Below are 17,536 nucleotides of genomic sequence, written 5' to 3'. Positions count from 1 at the left end.
TTAAAACATCTGAATAATACGCTCATTTATTATGGTTATCAAATGTAATTCTATTGCATTTATTTCAATTTATTTATGATTATCAAAATATTTGCTTTTTCTTTCACAGGTAAAAAATCCATCAACTATATTAAATCAAAAAAAAAAAAAAAAAAAAAAAAAAAAAAAAAAAAAAAAAAAAAAAAGGTAGTGGGGCTTCCAGGCACTTCGTGCCCTCTAGCCCCGAAGATGTTTAGTATAAATGAAGTTTTTATTCGGAGGGCTTCCAGGAGCTTTTCTGTCACTTTTCAGGAAAAAACATTTTTATTATATATATAAAATGAATTTTACAAAACCACCGTTACCCTTCTTTGGAAATAAGAGTAGATGTAAAGATATTCTATTGAGAGAACTTAAGAAACTACCGAATGGTCTAACATTTGTAGACTTGTTCGGTGGAAGTTTCTATATATCTCATTTGTGCCATACAATATTTCCTGACTCAAAGATTATATGCAATGACTTCGACAACTATATGGACCGTCTCAAACATATACCAGACACAAACAAAATATTGAAAGAGTTAAAAGAAAAGATACCTATAGGTAAGATGGAACGTATACCATTAGATAAGAAAAATACTGTCAGAGAGGTTTTGAAAAAGGCAGAGTATATTGACTGGGATAGTATATCTGCTAGACTATTATATAGTGGTGCTATAAGAGTTCATGACATTGAAACACTTATGTCAAAAGTTTTATATCTTAACTATACAAATGTTTTCAAAGAGGACATAGAAAAATATATTGAGGGTATAGAGTTTGTGAGATGTCATTGGACAGAGTTGTATGAAAAATATAAAGACAAGGAAAATGTTTTCTTTATAGTGGACCCGCCGTTCTATAACACATGGGATTTTCAATACCAAGTAGACTGGACTTTGAGAGACTCTTTAGAAACTTTAGACGTTTTACATAACCATCCATGCTTTTACTTTACATCCGATAAAAGTGGTTTGGAAAGTGTCATGAGATGGTTAGAGGACATACATGACTATGAGTTTATATATGACAAGATAGAATATGAGAGAGGTCCTATAAACTGGAGAAAGTGTCACAATAAAGAAATTTTATTAGTAAGTAAATGTGGTTTGAAATAGGACTACTTGTTTTAGGTTTTTTCCATTGTGTCATTTATTTATTTGACGTGGCAGAAAAGTACAGAGAATATGAAGATGAACCAATGCCTGCAAATGTCCAGTATATGTACTCGTAAGAGATATTTTTATCTAATATTAAATGGACGCACAGAACTTAGCGAATGCACAGCAACCTGGACAACCAAACCCAGAGAATATTCCAAATGAAGTTAGAATACAAACTGCAATGGCAAACTATGGTCAAGTGCCAACAGATGTACAAATGCAAACTGCCATGTCAAATGACGCTGCGTTAGGCTTACCACCATGGTATGCAAATATGAGATGGAAAGAGTTTTATACAAACCCTGAAGTGGGATATAAACAACTCTATGCAGATGACGCGAACACAGGAGTTGACCCAGAGTATGTTTTCTACCAGAGGAGAAATAGAATGTATGAGCTCCAGTTAAAGAATGCTATGGAACTCAACAGGAAACGTAAGAGACTAGGCGGACATTAGATTTTTACATATAGTAAAATGGGTTTCTTCAGTAAGATAGGAAACTTCTTTCGAAATGTTGGAAGAGGTATATGGAATGGAATAAAAACCGTAGGAAGAGGAATTTGGAACGGAGTCAAAAATATTGGTAAAAGAGTAGGTCAGTTTGTTGGTATTATACCTAAAGACCCTGAACCAGAAGAACAAGCTCCTGTTATACAACAGCCTGAACCTGCACCACAGTCTAGTTGGCAACCAAATCCAACACCTCAACCGTATTAAAAAATTATATTTTTACCGTTCGATAGTAGTTGTATATGAAACTAAGTTCTAAGTAAAACACATGGTATAATGGAATTATTCTTTTTCTTCCATCTGTAGTAAACCATACTTGAAAGTCTGAAATACTTCCACTCGGCGGTTCATATAGCTTTGTAGGTTTTTCGTAAAAGTCGTTTGCCAAGCATAAAAAAGAGTTTTGGGCGCCAGAAAATGAAGCATGAACAATAATAGCATCTTGGTCGAAAACATTTTCATATGTTCCATTAGGGTTTTCGACTTCATAAAAGTCTGGGTGTACTGGATATTCTGCAGGCTGATTTAACATCCTCAAAAATCTATACCATGCCAAGTTGTTATATTTTGTAGAAATATAAACGTCTTCTCCAAGGTCTTCTATTCTATTGATTTTAACAGTTGCATTTTTCCTGTCATATATAATATCGAGATGGTACTCTCCTTCGTCAATGTTGTACTGTTTTGCATATTCGAGATAGATATCGTTTATTTTTTCTTGAAAAGCTTGAAGAGTTGTTTCTAAGTTTACAAGCAAATTCACTTGTAAAAGTTTTCCCTGTTCAAATTTCTCATACGTACGTTTTTCTTTGTTATAGTATCGAATTTCAAAAGCGACCGTAAATGGGAAACCATGTATGGCTTCTGAAATGAACTTCATTCTACGAAAGCCAATAGCTTTTGTGACGGATGGGTCTCTTAACCATCTTAGTGGGTAGTCAAAACGATAGCCTTCATGCTTTACGGTCTCTGTCTCAAACTTTTGACCGACATTGGTAAAAAGTTCATCTAATGGTTTAGTTGTAGCAACTCTAGAATTTTCTTTTTCTATTGAAAGCATATTTTATCTAGAATAAAAATGTCGAAAGAAACAGCGTCTATGAGAGAAATACAACACAACCGACAACTCATTTTGCAAGCTCTAAATAAGAACACAACAAACTTTTCAAACTATTCTAAGATATCTGAGTCATTGAAAGAAGGAAACTTAAAACTGACGATAAACCCAATGACAGATGAGTTTCTGTTTCAAGACAGTAAGAACCATACTGTTTGTATAAATCCAACAAAAGGAACTTTAAACGAGAAACCTATAGATGAACTTCTTTTGAAAGCAGATGTTGGCAACAAAGCTGACAAAGAATATGTCATTGAAAAAGTTCAAGAAGAACATGACAGAGCAGATGCAACATATGCAACGAAAGCAGATGTTGACAACAAAGCTGACAAAGAGTATGTTGACGATGAGTTAGCATATCTGGCTAGTGGGTTAGTGAAGAAGGCAGATAAGGAATATGTGGATGAAAAAGACAATGAAATTATAAAAAGGGTTGAATGGTACATGAACGGACATCGAAGATTTTAGAAGGTAAAGCCAATACAGGGTGGGTTTCAGGATGTTTAGACCTTAAAGCCGACAAAGAAACTGTAGATATGTTGACACAAACGGTTTCAAGTCATACCAGAGGTTTAATGGAAGATGGACAACAGTTGAAAGAGCTTGAGAAAGGTGTTACAGAGTTAAGGAATACAAAAGCAGACTCGACATGGATAAAAGGATATGTAGATGCAACAAAAGAACGTATTTTCGCATGGACAGAAGGAACATACCACAAAAATATCATATAGACATAGCATCTCTGACGTAAATGAACTTGAAGAAAAGTTATATAAAAAAGCAGACAAAACAGAGCTTCAAACATTAAAGACAGAAATACTTCAAACAGTATATCCTATAGGTTCTATTTATACGTCAATGAACTCTACCAGACCAGAAGTAGTACTTGGTTTTGGAACTTGGACTCAAATAGTCGACAGGTTTTTGTATTGTGCAAACTCTTCAAAGGAAACAGGTGGAAGTAAAACGATTTCAGGTGAAAACCTACCTGCACACAGTCACTACATAAATTTAACTACAGCTGAAGCAGGTTGGCATAAGCATAGATATTGGGATTGGACAGGAATGACAAAAGGTAAAGGATATGATGTTAAAGACGACGTTAAGTTTGCTATAAATTGTTACTGGGATGACACTCAGGGAGGAGGAAGCCATACACATCGCATTACAGGATATTCGGAAACAACGGGACAGAGTAAAGACTACATGCCACCTTACATGACAGTTTACGCATGGTATAGAAATGCTTAGTCGTCATTTTCAACTTCTTTAGCATATTCGTCAGGAGTTGTCTTATATTTGTTAGGAACTGTCTTTGAAAGTATACCACCTTGAACTTTGACAAGTTTGAACGGGTCTGACAATAGTAGTTTTATCTTCTGCTTGCAGTCTGTACATTTTGCCATGTTTGCCTAAAACTTCATAATATTCTCTTGTATACTTTCTTCTATTTTTACGAACACGAATGTGAGTACCTGTCGAGTTCCCATTTTGTCATAGTCAATAGTATTTTCATATGGGTCGCGTTTAGGTATTTCTATTTTTACTTTGTCACCTTTCTGAAGTTTGAAGCCTGGCATTCTTTCTTGTTTGTCTCTTTTGACTAAACTATTAAATATATAGTCTTTCTCTAAGTCAGGGTTGTTTTTCATTTCTTCAGGGGAGTGGTTTCCCAAACCTTTTTTTTACGGCTATTGTAAATATTTAAAACTTGTCTCATCTTTGCCATGGAGAAGTGTTTGTCGTCATATGACATTTTGCTTCACCACCTTGTGGTTGGTTTAAGTCTCTTAACATTTTATACATCCGTCAATGACACCAAGAGCAGAATGGTTTTGGTCGACAATGAAATATTGGTTTACATTTTTTGAACGCAGATAGTTTTTAATATCGTCTGATTTGAAAGAACTTTCACAGTCAGATGTCAGTTTTGTTGGATGGTATTTGTCAACGAATATTGTCAAAGCTGCTAAGATATCTAAAATATTTTTGGACTGTAATGGTATGGCTTCACAGTATCTTGTGTTTTGACCGACAAATATTAGCCAGTATGGTGGTCCATCTTCTCTATACCTCGGAATGTTTTCCAAGATATCCATAAACCAAGCATTTGGTGTGAACTAAAGATTTTTATCATGAGTGCTTTCTTTTGTTGCCTTAGAAACATAGGGGTCCTTGTTTGGATTCGTCATTTTTTACCCTATAAGAAATGGGTTTATTTGCGCATAGCAGGAGTTGTCCAGATTTTTGCCCGCAGTGGAACAATAGCTAGAGGTGCATTTGGAATTGGAAGGAAGATTTTGAGTACATTAGGTATACTGAAGAGAAAGCACAACCTATTAACAAACTGTACAGAAAGGTTGGGAGGTTAGCACGAGATGCAGCAAATCTTATTCCAAATCCTGAAACAAGAGGAAAAGTTCAAGGATGGATGGACAATGTAGGAAGACAAGCAGGAAACTACTATAACAAAGCAAATGACTACTATAACCAAGCAGGCACTATATGGACCAAGGTGAAAGATTCTTTAACAGGAGGATATAACCATGCACAACAGTGGGTAAACAACAACCAACCGCAACCGCCTCAAACGTGGAATGTAAAGTTTTTTACTGAGATGAAATGAACAATACAGCATTGAGACAAATGGGTTCAAGATGGAATTTGTCGACTTCCAGCAGTTACACAAACCACGTGTTTGTCAAGTTCTTCCTATACCTCAGGAAGTTTTAGACCGACTTAAAAAAACCTAAACAACCAGTTGAAAACAAACCAAACTAAAATTTTTTACTGAGATGAAATGACCGAAGAAGTTGAAACGGTAGATTTCACAAACATAAAAAAGTTCAGAACCATTGTCAAAAACCTGTCAAAAACTTACAGATGAAGAGAAAAATTCAATAATAGAAAGTGCCAGGTCTGGAAATACAAACCCTAACTATAAAGTCACTTTTCATAGAGAAATGGAACGGCTAGTATCTCAAAAAAGAAACAGACTCTCACAAATAAAATATTGAAGTCTGAAGGAGCTTTCGAGACAACAGATGGAAAAGTTTACTTCACTGACAACAGTTCATTATAGAACATCTCATTGACTTAGAGTCGAAATATTTCTAAACTTTACAACAAACACAAAAAGTTGAAAGGAAAACAAAAACAGATGGCATATGATATTTATGAAGATGTTGACGACACAACTGTTCCAGCAAGTGAGGTAAAGTCAGCAGAACCGAAAAGTGACGAAAAAACCAATAGAAGAAGGGGAGCCAAAAACTGAAGCAAAACCAAAGTTAGTTTCAATACTAAAAGTCAACCTTCATTAGCTGGTATGTTGGCGTCAAAGACTTCTGGTAGCTGGTGGTTATGTAAAGTAAAGAAAAAAACATTTTTTTATTTTTATAAAAATGCCCCCATATAGAATCGATAGAAAATCTGCTAGAATAAAAGCAGAGTTACAAAGATATGGTTGGAGAGTTTCGAAGAATTTTAAATATAGGAAGGGAAGACCCATAAAAGTCTATGACAAATTGTCTGGTCTTCGCTACGAAATGGATTTGGAAACCGCGCGCGCCAATTATCCAAACAGACTAGAGAGGTTAGAAGAAGAACGTCTTATGGACATGCCTTTCGATGTTAGTGAGCCTCAAGTTGAAGGACACGACGGCTTTGCCAGATTCTACTGGAAACATGACGAACAATTGCATCCTTTGAGAAGGAAAAAGGTAGTGCAGAAGGATGGTCATGCTCCATGGAAAGAACAAGATATGCATATGAAAAGTATCGTGAAGTTAGAAGTCAAATTACATCTGGTCGAACCTTTACAGTAAACTTTGACGAAGGAAAGAACAAAGAAGGCTTCATGGGTGTACTTGCTGCCATTCAAGACGGAAATAAGAAAGGATACAATCTCAGACTAACCGTAACAGATTTAGATGGTCATATTTACTATGCACATGGCAATGTCACAACAACCGCACAACTTCTTGACGCTTTCAAGACTACAAAGAGAGAACAAATGGTTGACTCCGACTCAGACATTTTGAATGCAATTGAAGGAATTGCAAGCGTGAAGTTTGAATGGTACCAACATAACCCTCAAGCAGTCAGACAACTTGTTTGTTAGATGAGAAATATGAAATGGCATACCATTTTAAAACATTTTTTTTAAAACAGTATATTTTTACATATATTAAATGTTTCAGGTTGAAAAACAAAGAACAAAAGTAGCAGATACAAAACCATTAGACTATATCTTTACAAACGCTGGTAGGACTATATCAGATGAAGAAATTTCATCCGGTGCTTACAGGTTTGACTTTCCAATTCGTTGGCTTCAAAGTCCTTCAGATGCAAAGGCAATAGGATTTAGAAGAGTTTTGTTTTCAAAAAGAACTAACGCATTTATGTTCGCAGTATATTTTCATGGGCGGTATAGAGGTCATGATGGTCTACTAGACAAATTTGACGAAATGAGAATCTTTACGGTTCGTTCAGACGAAAGTCTTGAGAAGACTCTAAATGACTTTCAAACTCAAATAAACAAATACTACTGGGAATTTCAAGAAAAATACGATTCTTTACTAAATGGAACATACTATCTGAAACTAGAATATGACAAGATGAACTCCACAGTTTCATTTCAAAGGATTGAAAATAACCCTCCAAGAGATACACAGTTTTTATTTTGGCAAGTAGACAAACGTTCTTGGGCACAATTTCTTCGGTTACTAAACCAGAACGAACCATTACCACCTGACGGTCCGTTCTGGTTTATACGCCCACCAACAGATTTGACAGTTTATAGAAACGTGTTTGACCCTCAAAATGTCATGTGTCATGCAAGTTTCAGTTCAAGCAACAATAGTTTTCTTTGTATTGGTAAGGACTTTTATGACTTTGCTTCTAAATTCTATGAACCACCGAGTAACAGTTTCTCTGACTTTCAAGTTTGGTTCACAACAAATGGTGTGCAACATATTGTTCCATTGTACTACGACTTTTATCTCGAATTGTCTTTCATATATAACTACGGAGAAGTGCTGAAAAAGTATTGAAAAATGAGTTTTGGTTGAAAAAAAGAGGTGGAGCCAAAAGTGGCTCGACCTCAAAACAAGCATTTTGTGAAGAATATACCAACCCGCGGAAAACGGCGGGTTGCTTTTTATATAAAATTCACCCGTTGAATTTTCATGAATTTTACACCAAAAATATAATTTATGTTAGAATGTTAGATCTAACATGTTTTCTAACCTCTTTTCTAACATCGTAGAAAACTCATGAAAATCATGAAATTTACACCAAAAATAATGTTTAGGTGAAGAGGTGAGATTTCACTCTTTTTTCACCTGTTTTTTCACCCTCTTGAATTTGTCAAGACTTCTTCGTAAATGTTTTGTCGAAACTTCTTCGTAATGAGCGTAAATCAGACAAAAATATATTTAGGTGAAGAGGTGAGATGTCACCCGTTTTCTCACCTGTTTTCTCACCCGTTGGATTTTCATGAATTTCCTTAAGATAAAAAATATATTTTAGTTTTTTATAAAATATTTTTTTATTTTTATTGTAAGAACATGTTAGCAACAACAGCACCAAACTCGTTAGTTATGAACCCAACTTCAATGTTAGTAGAGATGAAAAGCTTCATTCCTTCTTCATATACTTTTGAAACAAAAATCCAGAAGATAAAGCAAGAACTTTTAACAAATAATTTAGACTGTAGTGCGAAAGATGAAACAAATGAACAGTATCTTTATGAAATGCAGGATATTATTGACCATCTACCTAAACTTCCTGAAATACAACAACAAAAACTCACTATTCCAGAATTTGAAGAAATTGAAGTCAAAGCAACTGACTCAGTTGAAATTAAGAAGTTCATACGAAAGGTAAACTATGAGTTTCTTGGATTTCATTGCAACCACAAAGTCATGGACAAAGATTGCGATATGGTATATAAGAACATCTCTGACATATATAAATCCGAAGAATTTAAGACCTACGACAACTTTGTTTCGTTAGTTGCAAAATGTGTATGGCAGATAAGAGATAAAGATAGAAGAGGTAAGATATGGAATGAACAGATAAAACCAGCAGCTTTTGAGATGAAGAAAACCATTGACGCCTTGGTTGTTTTAGCAGGTAAGGTTTCAGAATATAACGCAAAAATGAATCCGCAATGTTCTAAATGTAAAGCAGCAATGAGGAAATATAACTACTCCGTCAAAGAGATAGAACGTATGCGAAACGACTATGCAGATTTAAAGAAAGAAGCAGAAAAACCAGCAGAAGATAAAATGAACATGTTAGAATTTCTGAACAAAAACTATCCAACTGCTGACGATTTCCTTCTATCTGACGTCAAGAAGAAGTATAAAGAAACTTTCGGTATCGTTAAAACTTTTGACATACTGACAGAAGAAATAGAAGCTACGAAATTGTTTAGGATTTCAAATATACATCATACAATTCATGTAAAACGCTTATAAAATAACAGGTGAAAAAAGAGGTGAAAAAAGAGGTGAAATCTCACCTCTTCACCTAAAATATATTTTTGCTGAATTCCGTATGAAATTTCATGAGTTTTGTGTGTTTTAGACCATGTTAGAAAACGTGTTAGAAAACATGTTAGATCTAACATTCTAACATAAAATATATTTTTGCTGAATTCAGCACAAAAATCTGAGTAAAATGGCATAAGATTGCTTCCCGAGGAAAACCGAGAGAAGAGATTCCGTACGAAAACAGTGAAAAATTGCGAGTACGTAAGAAAACGTAGTCGCCAAAACTCTATGAAAATCATGAAAAAATGACCAAATTTCATGAATTTCCTTAAGATACAAGATAGAAAATAAAAGCTAGTTTTTTTTATTTTTTTTTATTTTGTATGTAAGAACAGAAATGTTAAACATTGAGTTTGAAACAGTTAAAAAGATAGACAATGAGACCAAGGTGGTTAGAATTGGTGATTTAAACGTAAGATACTCAAAGAAATACAAGAAATATTCTTTGTCAGACATTTTAACACTATCTGAAGGAAAGAAAACATCCCACGACTGGGTTAAAAATGCTTCTACTCAGAAAATTTTGACAAGAAATCCTGAGCTTATGATATCGGTAAGATTCTATGGAACTACAGCATATCTTATAGACAAAAGTCTTATACCAATAGTTTTGTTATGGTTAGACCCAGTTGTTGGATATAACTTCATAACATATGGTTCATTCGATACGGAACGTTGCAGTGAAGGCTTACTTTACATCGTTCAGAAACCGAAGGACTTCAATACAAAGAGATATAAGATAGGAAGAACATATAATATAACTCAAAGATATGACAGTACAGTCAATAGAGTTAAGGTTGTGTTTGTTAACGATATGAGAGCTGCTGAAACAGAACTACTCGAAAAGTTTGAGAAAATGTATGGTGCTCCCACGAAAGGTAAAGAAACGTTTGAAGTAGATGAGATAGGTAAAGCTATAAAATTATTTGACGAAGTTGCTGAAAAATACATGTAAAGCGTTTATTTTTGGTCTTTTATACAAGATAGAAAATAACGCTAATTTTATTTTTATTTATTTTTTTATTTTGTATGTAAAGACAGATATGTCAACAACAGAGAACACAACAACAGTTATAGTCCATGAAGCTATAAATGAAGAATATGAGTGGGTTCAGTTTAACAAACAGTTACGTCTCATTCGTTCGGTCAAAGATGACATGTACCAAATGCAAAGTATTTTGAATGCTCTTCGTTCTACAAAGCAAGCACAAGACTGGTTTGAAAACCAACAGACAAAAGAACTTTTGAGCGAAGCACAGCGAGACATACTTTTTTATCTGAAAATCGTGAAAAATTGCCAAAATGGTTTGAGAGGTTGGTATGTACATAGACTTCTTGTAAATGCTGTTGCAATGTGGGCTTCACCTCGTTATGCTTGGTATGTTTGTAAACTTCTTGACGAAATTCATAGACAAGAACGTGAAGAGCTAGAGAACAAGCTTGAATCCAAAGACAAAAACACACTATGATATGAAAAGGTTGTACAATACTTACATTCAAAGAAGATTTGCCGCTACTGAAGGAAAAAATAACAGAGTATTTTGACAACTTCAAAGAGGAAGAGTAAATGAACCATTTATTTTTGGTCTTTTGTGAAAGTCAGAAAAAATAAAGTTAGTTTTATTTTTTTTTATTTTTTTATTTTGTATGTAAAGACAGATATGTCAACAACAGAGAACACAACAACTGCTATCGTTCATGAAGACATAAATGAAGAATATGAGTACATACAATATAACAAACAGTTACGTCTCATTCGTTCGGTCAAAGACGACATGTACCAAATGCAAAGTATTTTGAATGCTCTTCGTTCTACAAAGCAAGCATACCATTGGTTTGAAAACCAACAGACAAAAGAACTTTTAGAAGAATTTCCTCATATGTTTGCGTTCCTCGAAAAACCGAGGAACGAGATTCCATACGAAAATCGTAAAAATTTGCCAAATGATTTGAAAGGATATTATGTACATAGACTTCTTGTAAATGCTGTTGCAATGTGGGCTTCACCTCGCTATGCTTGTTATATTTTCATGATGTTAGATGAAATTCATAGACACGAACGTGAAGAGCTAGAGAACAAGCTTGAAGCAAAAGACAAAAACATACAGAAAAGAATACCACGTTCGGTACCAAAAGGAAAGGAAAAGAACTATAAGTATATGATTTATACTGAAGAGATGGAAAATGAAGAAGATAAAGATATGGTTATGTTGCATTTAGTCAGAAGAAACAACAAAAGCTTTTACGACCTTGCTAAGATTTACAAATCTGACAGAAATTGGTTCTATCGCGAAAACTTACCGATTTCAATGACACCAAATGAAGATGTGAAACAAATAGTTCAAGATACTTTACCTCAAACACACTATGATATTAAAGGTTGTACAATACTTACCTTCAAAGAAGATTTGCCGCTACTGAAAGAAAAAATAACAGAGTATTTTGACAACTTCAAACAAGCAGAGTAAATGAACCATTTATTTTTCAAGCTTGACTTCAGATGGCTCAGGTAGCTCTAGATGGTAAATTGTCTTGTCAAATCCTTCTGGCATTCCGAGTCCTTCCTTCCGATAGGAAAAAAATTTCCCGACAACTGGAAAAAAATTTCCCGACAACTGGAAAAAATTTTCCTGACAACTGGAAAAAAATTTCCTTCCAACTGGAAAAATTTTTCTTGTTGTTCGTCCGTAAACCATTCAAATTTTCGAAAATTGAGAACTTTTTGGTCGAACGACAGAAAAAGTTTTTCCTTCCGACAGGAAAAGTTCTTCCTTCCGACAGGAAAAGTCCTTCCTTCCGACAGGAAAATAACAGAGTATTTTGACAACTTCAAACAAGTAGGGTAGATGAACCATTTATTTTTCAAGCTTGACTTTTTACAATTTGAACTTTGTTTGCGTAGATATGAATTCTGAAAGAAGTATGAGGGTCTTGTATGACTTTGTACTTCTCCCATAGTTCATGTCTGTCAAACTTACCTGCCATGGACTCTTTCATAAGTTCCATGAAATCGTCTTCGGACAATCCAGGGAAAAGTACAATGTCAGTAAGTATTCTCTTTACATCCTTACTTAAACTCTTTGCTGTCTGTACACAAATGACAACAGAGATGTTGAAGTGTCTGTAGCTTCTTAAGAATTCGACACATATCTTGTTCTCTGTTCTTTAACAAAGGATGAGAGGCGAAATCATCTAAGATAAGAAGACATCTATGAGGGTACGTTTTCCAATCGTAAGATTGCAATTTCTTCGAAATGTATTCTATCTCTTTCTGTTTGTTTCTGAAGTGTTTCTTCTCTAATATTCTCTGCATTTCCTCATTTGGGTCTTTAAACTTCGAATTGACATACTCATTTATAGCATTGTACTTCAAAACTCTTCTTTGGTACTTCTTTATCCAATCTAACAACTCAGTATCCTTTATACATACTAACTTAGACTTTTTTATAATATCTTTGAACGAATTTACGGTTTGGTCGAATTGACCAGAAGTACTACAAATGACTACTAACTCATAGAATGGGTTCTTCTCATCTAGTTCTTGTTGTTGTGCAGCCATTTTAAGATAAGTGAAAGTCTTGCCCGACCCAGGTGGTGCGATTAGACCTGTTATACCATTCTGAGCAAATAAGAACTTGTCATGTATAGGCTTTATCTGAGCATTTTCTAACTTCCTCTTGTTCTTATTTAAAACATTCTCAAATTTCTTGTCAATGTCAGCAAACTTTTTTTCTAACATATTTTTAGAAAAATTAAAATTTTTATCTTTTTGAAAATGTCTAGCGATTTCGCTATCTATATTCGAGACAAGCTTTTTGACTCTAAAACATCTGTCGACCATAAAATCTTACATAGTGTAAACAAGAAAGGTGAATTTGTTCTAAAGTTCTGTTTCTGGGAATATGACAAGAACCATAAAACATTACAAAGAGCAGTCTTAAAATTTGTCAATGACAGACTTGTTGACAGAGATGACGCCGATTGGAAAGATGAAGTCCAACAAAAGTTCTTAGAATGCAAAGAAGGCACATGCGCTGTTCTTGAAGATGAAATAGAAAACAGAATAGAAGAGCTATTAAAGGACAAAGAACTTTTACATAAATATGGTTGCGCCAAATTTGACATAACTCCACCGAGAAGAAGAAGAAGAAGAGAGAAAGAAAGAAAAGAAAGTAGAAGAAGAGAAAAAAGAACCTGAACCAGTTCCAGAGAAAAAGAAATTTGACATGTAAAAATAAAATTTTATTTTTAGAACATTTCTGGGTCAATGTCAATGTTCTCTTCCTCTTTAGGAGCAAACACTGGCTTAGACTCTAAAATCTTTTTACCCAATTTACCTTGAACTTCAACTATCTTAGACTCATAATATTCATAGTCGTCTGTCTTCTTGGTTCATAAGGTATAACAAGTTTGTATGCTTTGCCTTCTTTAAGGTTTGAGAACCTTCTGTCAAAATTTTCTTTGACTGTTAAACAAACCTCTATGTCTAAGTCTTCAAATTTCGCACCATTTTTAGTCACAATAGCAAACTTAACTGGTTCGATGTTCCAAACTTTGTCAAATGTAGACTTTTCAAAATGGTAGAAGTAAACATTCAAATATGTGAATGGGTCTAGTTCTTCTTTAAGTCCTGACATGTACTTGTTTACTGAAATATATTTCGTCATCTTTTCTATCGGATAAAAAAATATTTTTTTTAAATTTACTCATAAAAATTTTTCTTTGTATATACACCATTCTGTACGTCTAAAAGACTTTTGACATTTGCCAAGAATGTTCGTTTAGACGCTGTCATATAACCATATTCTTGACAATATTGTTTATATTCATCGTACAATGACCTTTCATCTAAACACTCAAAGTTAGTCTCTTCTATGAACAGTTCATATACACTCTTGTTTGCTTCTAACAATGTTTGTCTTTCTTCGGTATGTGGAATTTGTCTTGGATTGAACTTAGAAATATCTAATGTCATGAAATATGAGAACAAGTGGTTGTAAAAGTTAGGTGTCAAAGTTTCTGCTAAGTCGTCAAAATATTCTGTATCTTGCATATGAGAATCTGACGTTCTGACAACTACATATCTTCTGTCAGAACTTTCTAACTTCATCGGAACAGTATTGTTTGAAACCATAATGAAGTTTGCAACATTTTCACAAACTCTTTGGTCTTTATATTTTCTTTCAACAACTCCAACTTTGTCTGTTATAAGACTCTTCAAAGCATCTGAGTTCAAAACTTTTGTTGTATCTATACTTTGAAGTTCGTTACATACTATAAGTTTCATATTCTCAATTGAAGAGTTAAATTTACCGCAGATGTTTTCTAAGTTTGTCATATTAGGGTTCGAATAGCCCTCTAACAGTTTGCACAAAATATCTGTAAAGAATGTGTTCTTACCAGTTCCTTGTTTTCCAATTATAAGAGAGCAGTTTCATTCTTAGCACTTGGATGTTGTAAGATGTTTGCAAACCAACATAAGATATACTCATAGACTCTTTCGTTTCCATTGCATATAATTTCTTTGACATGGTCTAACCAAGCTTCTATAATATTTTCTTTCCATTCTACTTGTTCGTATTTATATCCAGTGAAGATAGAATAGAAGTTTGGAGAAGGTGTATAGAACTTTATACCTCGAACTGAAAAATCTTCTAACTTTGACAATAAGATATCCCAAGCATCTAACATCTTCATGCCAACTTGTACGACTTTTATTTTCTTAAGTTTCTGTCTACATTCTTGTTCTGAAACTATTGTTGCTTTAGGTTTGTTAAAGACAACATCCCATTCTTTCATAACATAACATTCTGGGGCAGAGTCGACATAAATGACTAAACGTTTCAAATTCTCGACTGCTTTGTTATAGTCTCGAAATGGACACATATTTCTGAATGCTTGGAAGTCATAAAAATCTGAAACATCTATTCTGTACATTTTTATAAAAATAAAAAAAATATTATTTTTTATTCTTGACTTTGTTGTTCCATTTGTTGCATTTGTTGTTCTTGAGCTATTTGTTGTTGAAGTTGTTCTTGTAATACAATACTTTCACCAGTTGCATCTTCCAATTCGAAACTTTCTGCCGTCATTGACAAATACATAGGACATAAAAGTTTTACAGGAACAAAGTTTGCGTCAACTAATGTCAACGTTATACTTGCCAAAGTGTTTGAGTTCACTAAGGTTGAAAATTCTGCATTCGAATGAACAATAGGCAAACCAGCAGAGAAAAGTATTGTTTATACGCATAAGTATCTTTTGGTCATAATAGTTCTGTCGACATTCGAATAACACTTTGAACCTAATTTGAAACAATATATAAAATAGGTGTACTTAAAGTCAATGGAACAGACATTCCTTGTATGACACCTTTTCCTGTTATAGGAAACTGTTGGTAGTAAAAACCAGATATAAGTTTTGTATTATAGCTCATATTGTTTATAGTAAACTCAGTCGGACATCCAAACATAATGAAACCTGCTCTAGTTGCAGCACATGTTACACTCGTCCTTAAAGTATTAAATAAGTCAACAAAACCTGTTGGTGTATATCTGAGTAAGTATCTTCAAAGGAGTATTTTTTACCATTCACAACAATAAAGTCTTCTGGTGTCAAAAGAGCAAAACAGGCTTTAGTCGTCATCGTTTTAAGGTCAGTTTACAATATCGTCCTTAGGACTTTGTAAGTTTGTTGTTATAGAATTATATGACTCAGGGTTTTTAGTCGTAATAGTATAAACCATTATATCTTCTGCCATTTACTTAGCAAATAAATTTTAATGAAATGTTGTGGTCGTCAAATATTTTTATGACGTCTGGGAAACTATACTTTAAGTTCAACGTTTCACCTCCTTTCATAACGTATATCTTGTCAATGACATTATATGAAACACCACAGCAAGCAATGTCGGGTTCTATTTCTTTGATGTTTATATCGTCTGCCTCTGTCAAAAGTTTCAATAGTTCTTTCAAGACTTCAATGAGGTGCAATGACATATGAGTTCACTTTTACAGGGTTGTGTTCGACCAAGTTTAAACATTAGACCCAAAGCTTGACAAATCTTTCTCCTGAGTTTTAAGTTTGTCTTTAAGTTGTTGGTAGTCGTTTCGAATATCTGCAACAGAACTTAAGTCTCTGCTAACTTCAGGGTATGTTGTTCTTTTACAGGAACTATTGTTATACCATCTTCGTCTTCGTATGGTTTCCCCACTTCAACATCTCTTTCTTTGACATTGACAACAACACTTTGACTGTTTGTTTGAGTTGGTGAATTTAACTTCACATCTGCCCGCCATTAAACCTTTTGAAACACTTACGCTTCTATTTTTCGGAAATGACATTTTACTTAGAATAAAAAAGATGGACGTATTTGAGTATCTCTTCGAATTGAAGCAAAACAAAGTTTACACACACAAACAATACAAATACATTGACAGAATAGTTCTTTATACAAACAATGGAAAATGTTATAGAATAGCAGTCTTTGCTGAACCAAAATATTTTCATAAAGCAAAGAAAGTTGGTATAACTGAAATGGTGAAAGTTCTTGAAGCAGACAAAAATATAACAACAAAACTGACCGATATTTCTAAAGGTAAGTTTATAATACAATATTATATCAAAAACTGGCGTACTGTCAATATTGACGGAGAGAAGTCAGTTCAAGAACAACTTACTGACCTGCTGCCAAAATCTGCTCGATGGAAGCTGTCGTTATACCAATCTGAGGAGCCCCAGCAGGTTTCATCGAACGAATCTTCAAAAAGAGCATCTTCCGTGAAAAAGTGCTATTGGTTTTGTAAACTTCTTTGCTTTCAATTCATCTGGACCGTCTCTGTCACCAGTATATTTGTATTTGAACTGTACCAACAGTTGAAATACCACCCATAAAGTCTTCTGAGTCAGCAAATGGAATGCCAAGCAAAAAGTTTGAACGGTCTCCATTTGTATATTGAGTTTTTTGAGCTCCTGTATGAGTCCATACTTTCACATATGGCATAATAGAACTTTGCATTTCAGGGTTAATGGTTGTTGTGAAGTTGTTGTTAAAGTTCATAGCATCTAATGTCAAGTTGTATGACCTCATATCCTCAACTGTAGAATATTCTTCTCTTGGATAGTATTTGCCATCTATGTTTATATGATATTTAATACCGGGGTTG

General features: G+C 34.1%; 7 protein-coding genes and 4 pseudogenes across 11 annotated transcripts, besides 1 other annotated feature; 9 read left to right on the top strand and 2 right to left on the bottom strand.

Moving 5' to 3' along the window:
- Window positions 1-319: 319 nt before the first annotated feature.
- On the top strand, window positions 320-1,138 carry TVAGG3_0738690 (phage tail repeat-like family; the record flags this gene model as incomplete). Its single annotated transcript, XM_051244795.1, has 1 exon — window positions 320-1,138. One exon carries the CDS (start codon window positions 320-322, stop codon window positions 1,136-1,138), a length of 819 nt encoding a protein of 272 aa, XP_051091382.1.
- Window positions 1,139-1,277: 139 nt separating this feature from the next.
- Window positions 1,278-1,640, top strand: TVAGG3_0738680 (uncharacterized protein; the record flags this gene model as incomplete). The annotated part of the gene is made up of 1 exon (XM_001305798.2): window positions 1,278-1,640. The coding sequence occupies one exon, from the start codon at window positions 1,278-1,280 to the stop codon at window positions 1,638-1,640; it is 363 nt and encodes a 120-aa protein (XP_001305799.1).
- A 1,252-nt stretch (window positions 1,641-2,892) lies between these two features.
- Window positions 2,893-17,536: part of a mobile genetic element that runs on past the window's edge.
- Window positions 6,360-6,913, top strand: TVAGG3_0738670 (annotated as a pseudogene). The gene has a single exon. A coding segment is annotated over exon 1 (554 nt).
- On the top strand, window positions 7,005-7,573 carry TVAGG3_0738660 (uncharacterized protein; the record flags this gene model as incomplete). Its single annotated transcript, XM_051244794.1, has 1 exon — window positions 7,005-7,573. A coding segment is annotated over one exon (569 nt), but the record flags the coding sequence as incomplete, so codon positions are not given.
- Window positions 8,382-9,296, top strand: TVAGG3_0738650 (organellar and viral DNA polymerase type B; the record flags this gene model as incomplete). Its single annotated transcript, XM_051244793.1, has 1 exon — window positions 8,382-9,296. One exon carries the CDS (start codon window positions 8,382-8,384, stop codon window positions 9,294-9,296), a length of 915 nt encoding a protein of 304 aa, XP_051091380.1.
- On the top strand, window positions 9,709-10,326 carry TVAGG3_0738640 (organellar and viral DNA polymerase type B; the record flags this gene model as incomplete). Its single annotated transcript, XM_051244792.1, has 1 exon — window positions 9,709-10,326. One exon carries the CDS (start codon window positions 9,709-9,711, stop codon window positions 10,324-10,326), a length of 618 nt encoding a protein of 205 aa, XP_051091379.1.
- TVAGG3_0738630 (KilA, N-terminal/APSES-type HTH, DNA-binding family) lies at window positions 10,415-10,832 on the top strand (the record flags this gene model as incomplete). The annotated part of the gene is made up of 1 exon (XM_051244791.1): window positions 10,415-10,832. A coding segment is annotated over one exon (418 nt), but the record flags the coding sequence as incomplete, so codon positions are not given.
- On the top strand, window positions 11,405-11,839 carry TVAGG3_0738620 (uncharacterized protein; the record flags this gene model as incomplete). The annotated part of the gene is made up of 1 exon (XM_051244790.1): window positions 11,405-11,839. One exon carries the CDS (start codon window positions 11,405-11,407, stop codon window positions 11,837-11,839), a length of 435 nt encoding a protein of 144 aa, XP_051091377.1.
- TVAGG3_0738610 lies at window positions 12,350-13,110 on the bottom strand (annotated as a pseudogene). The gene has a single exon. A coding segment is annotated over exon 1 (761 nt).
- TVAGG3_0738600 lies at window positions 13,195-13,603 on the top strand (annotated as a pseudogene). The gene has a single exon. A coding segment is annotated over exon 1 (409 nt).
- Window positions 14,074-15,068, bottom strand: TVAGG3_0738590 (annotated as a pseudogene). Its single transcript has one exon. A coding segment is annotated over exon 1 (995 nt).

Source organism: Trichomonas vaginalis, chromosome III (genome assembly GCF_026262505.1).
Source record: "Trichomonas vaginalis G3 chromosome III, whole genome shotgun sequence".
NCBI lineage: Eukaryota > Parabasalia > Trichomonadida > Trichomonadidae > Trichomonas > Trichomonas vaginalis.
The sequence above is the reverse complement of the archived record's forward strand: the minus strand, read 5'-3'. Positions and strand labels throughout refer to the sequence as shown.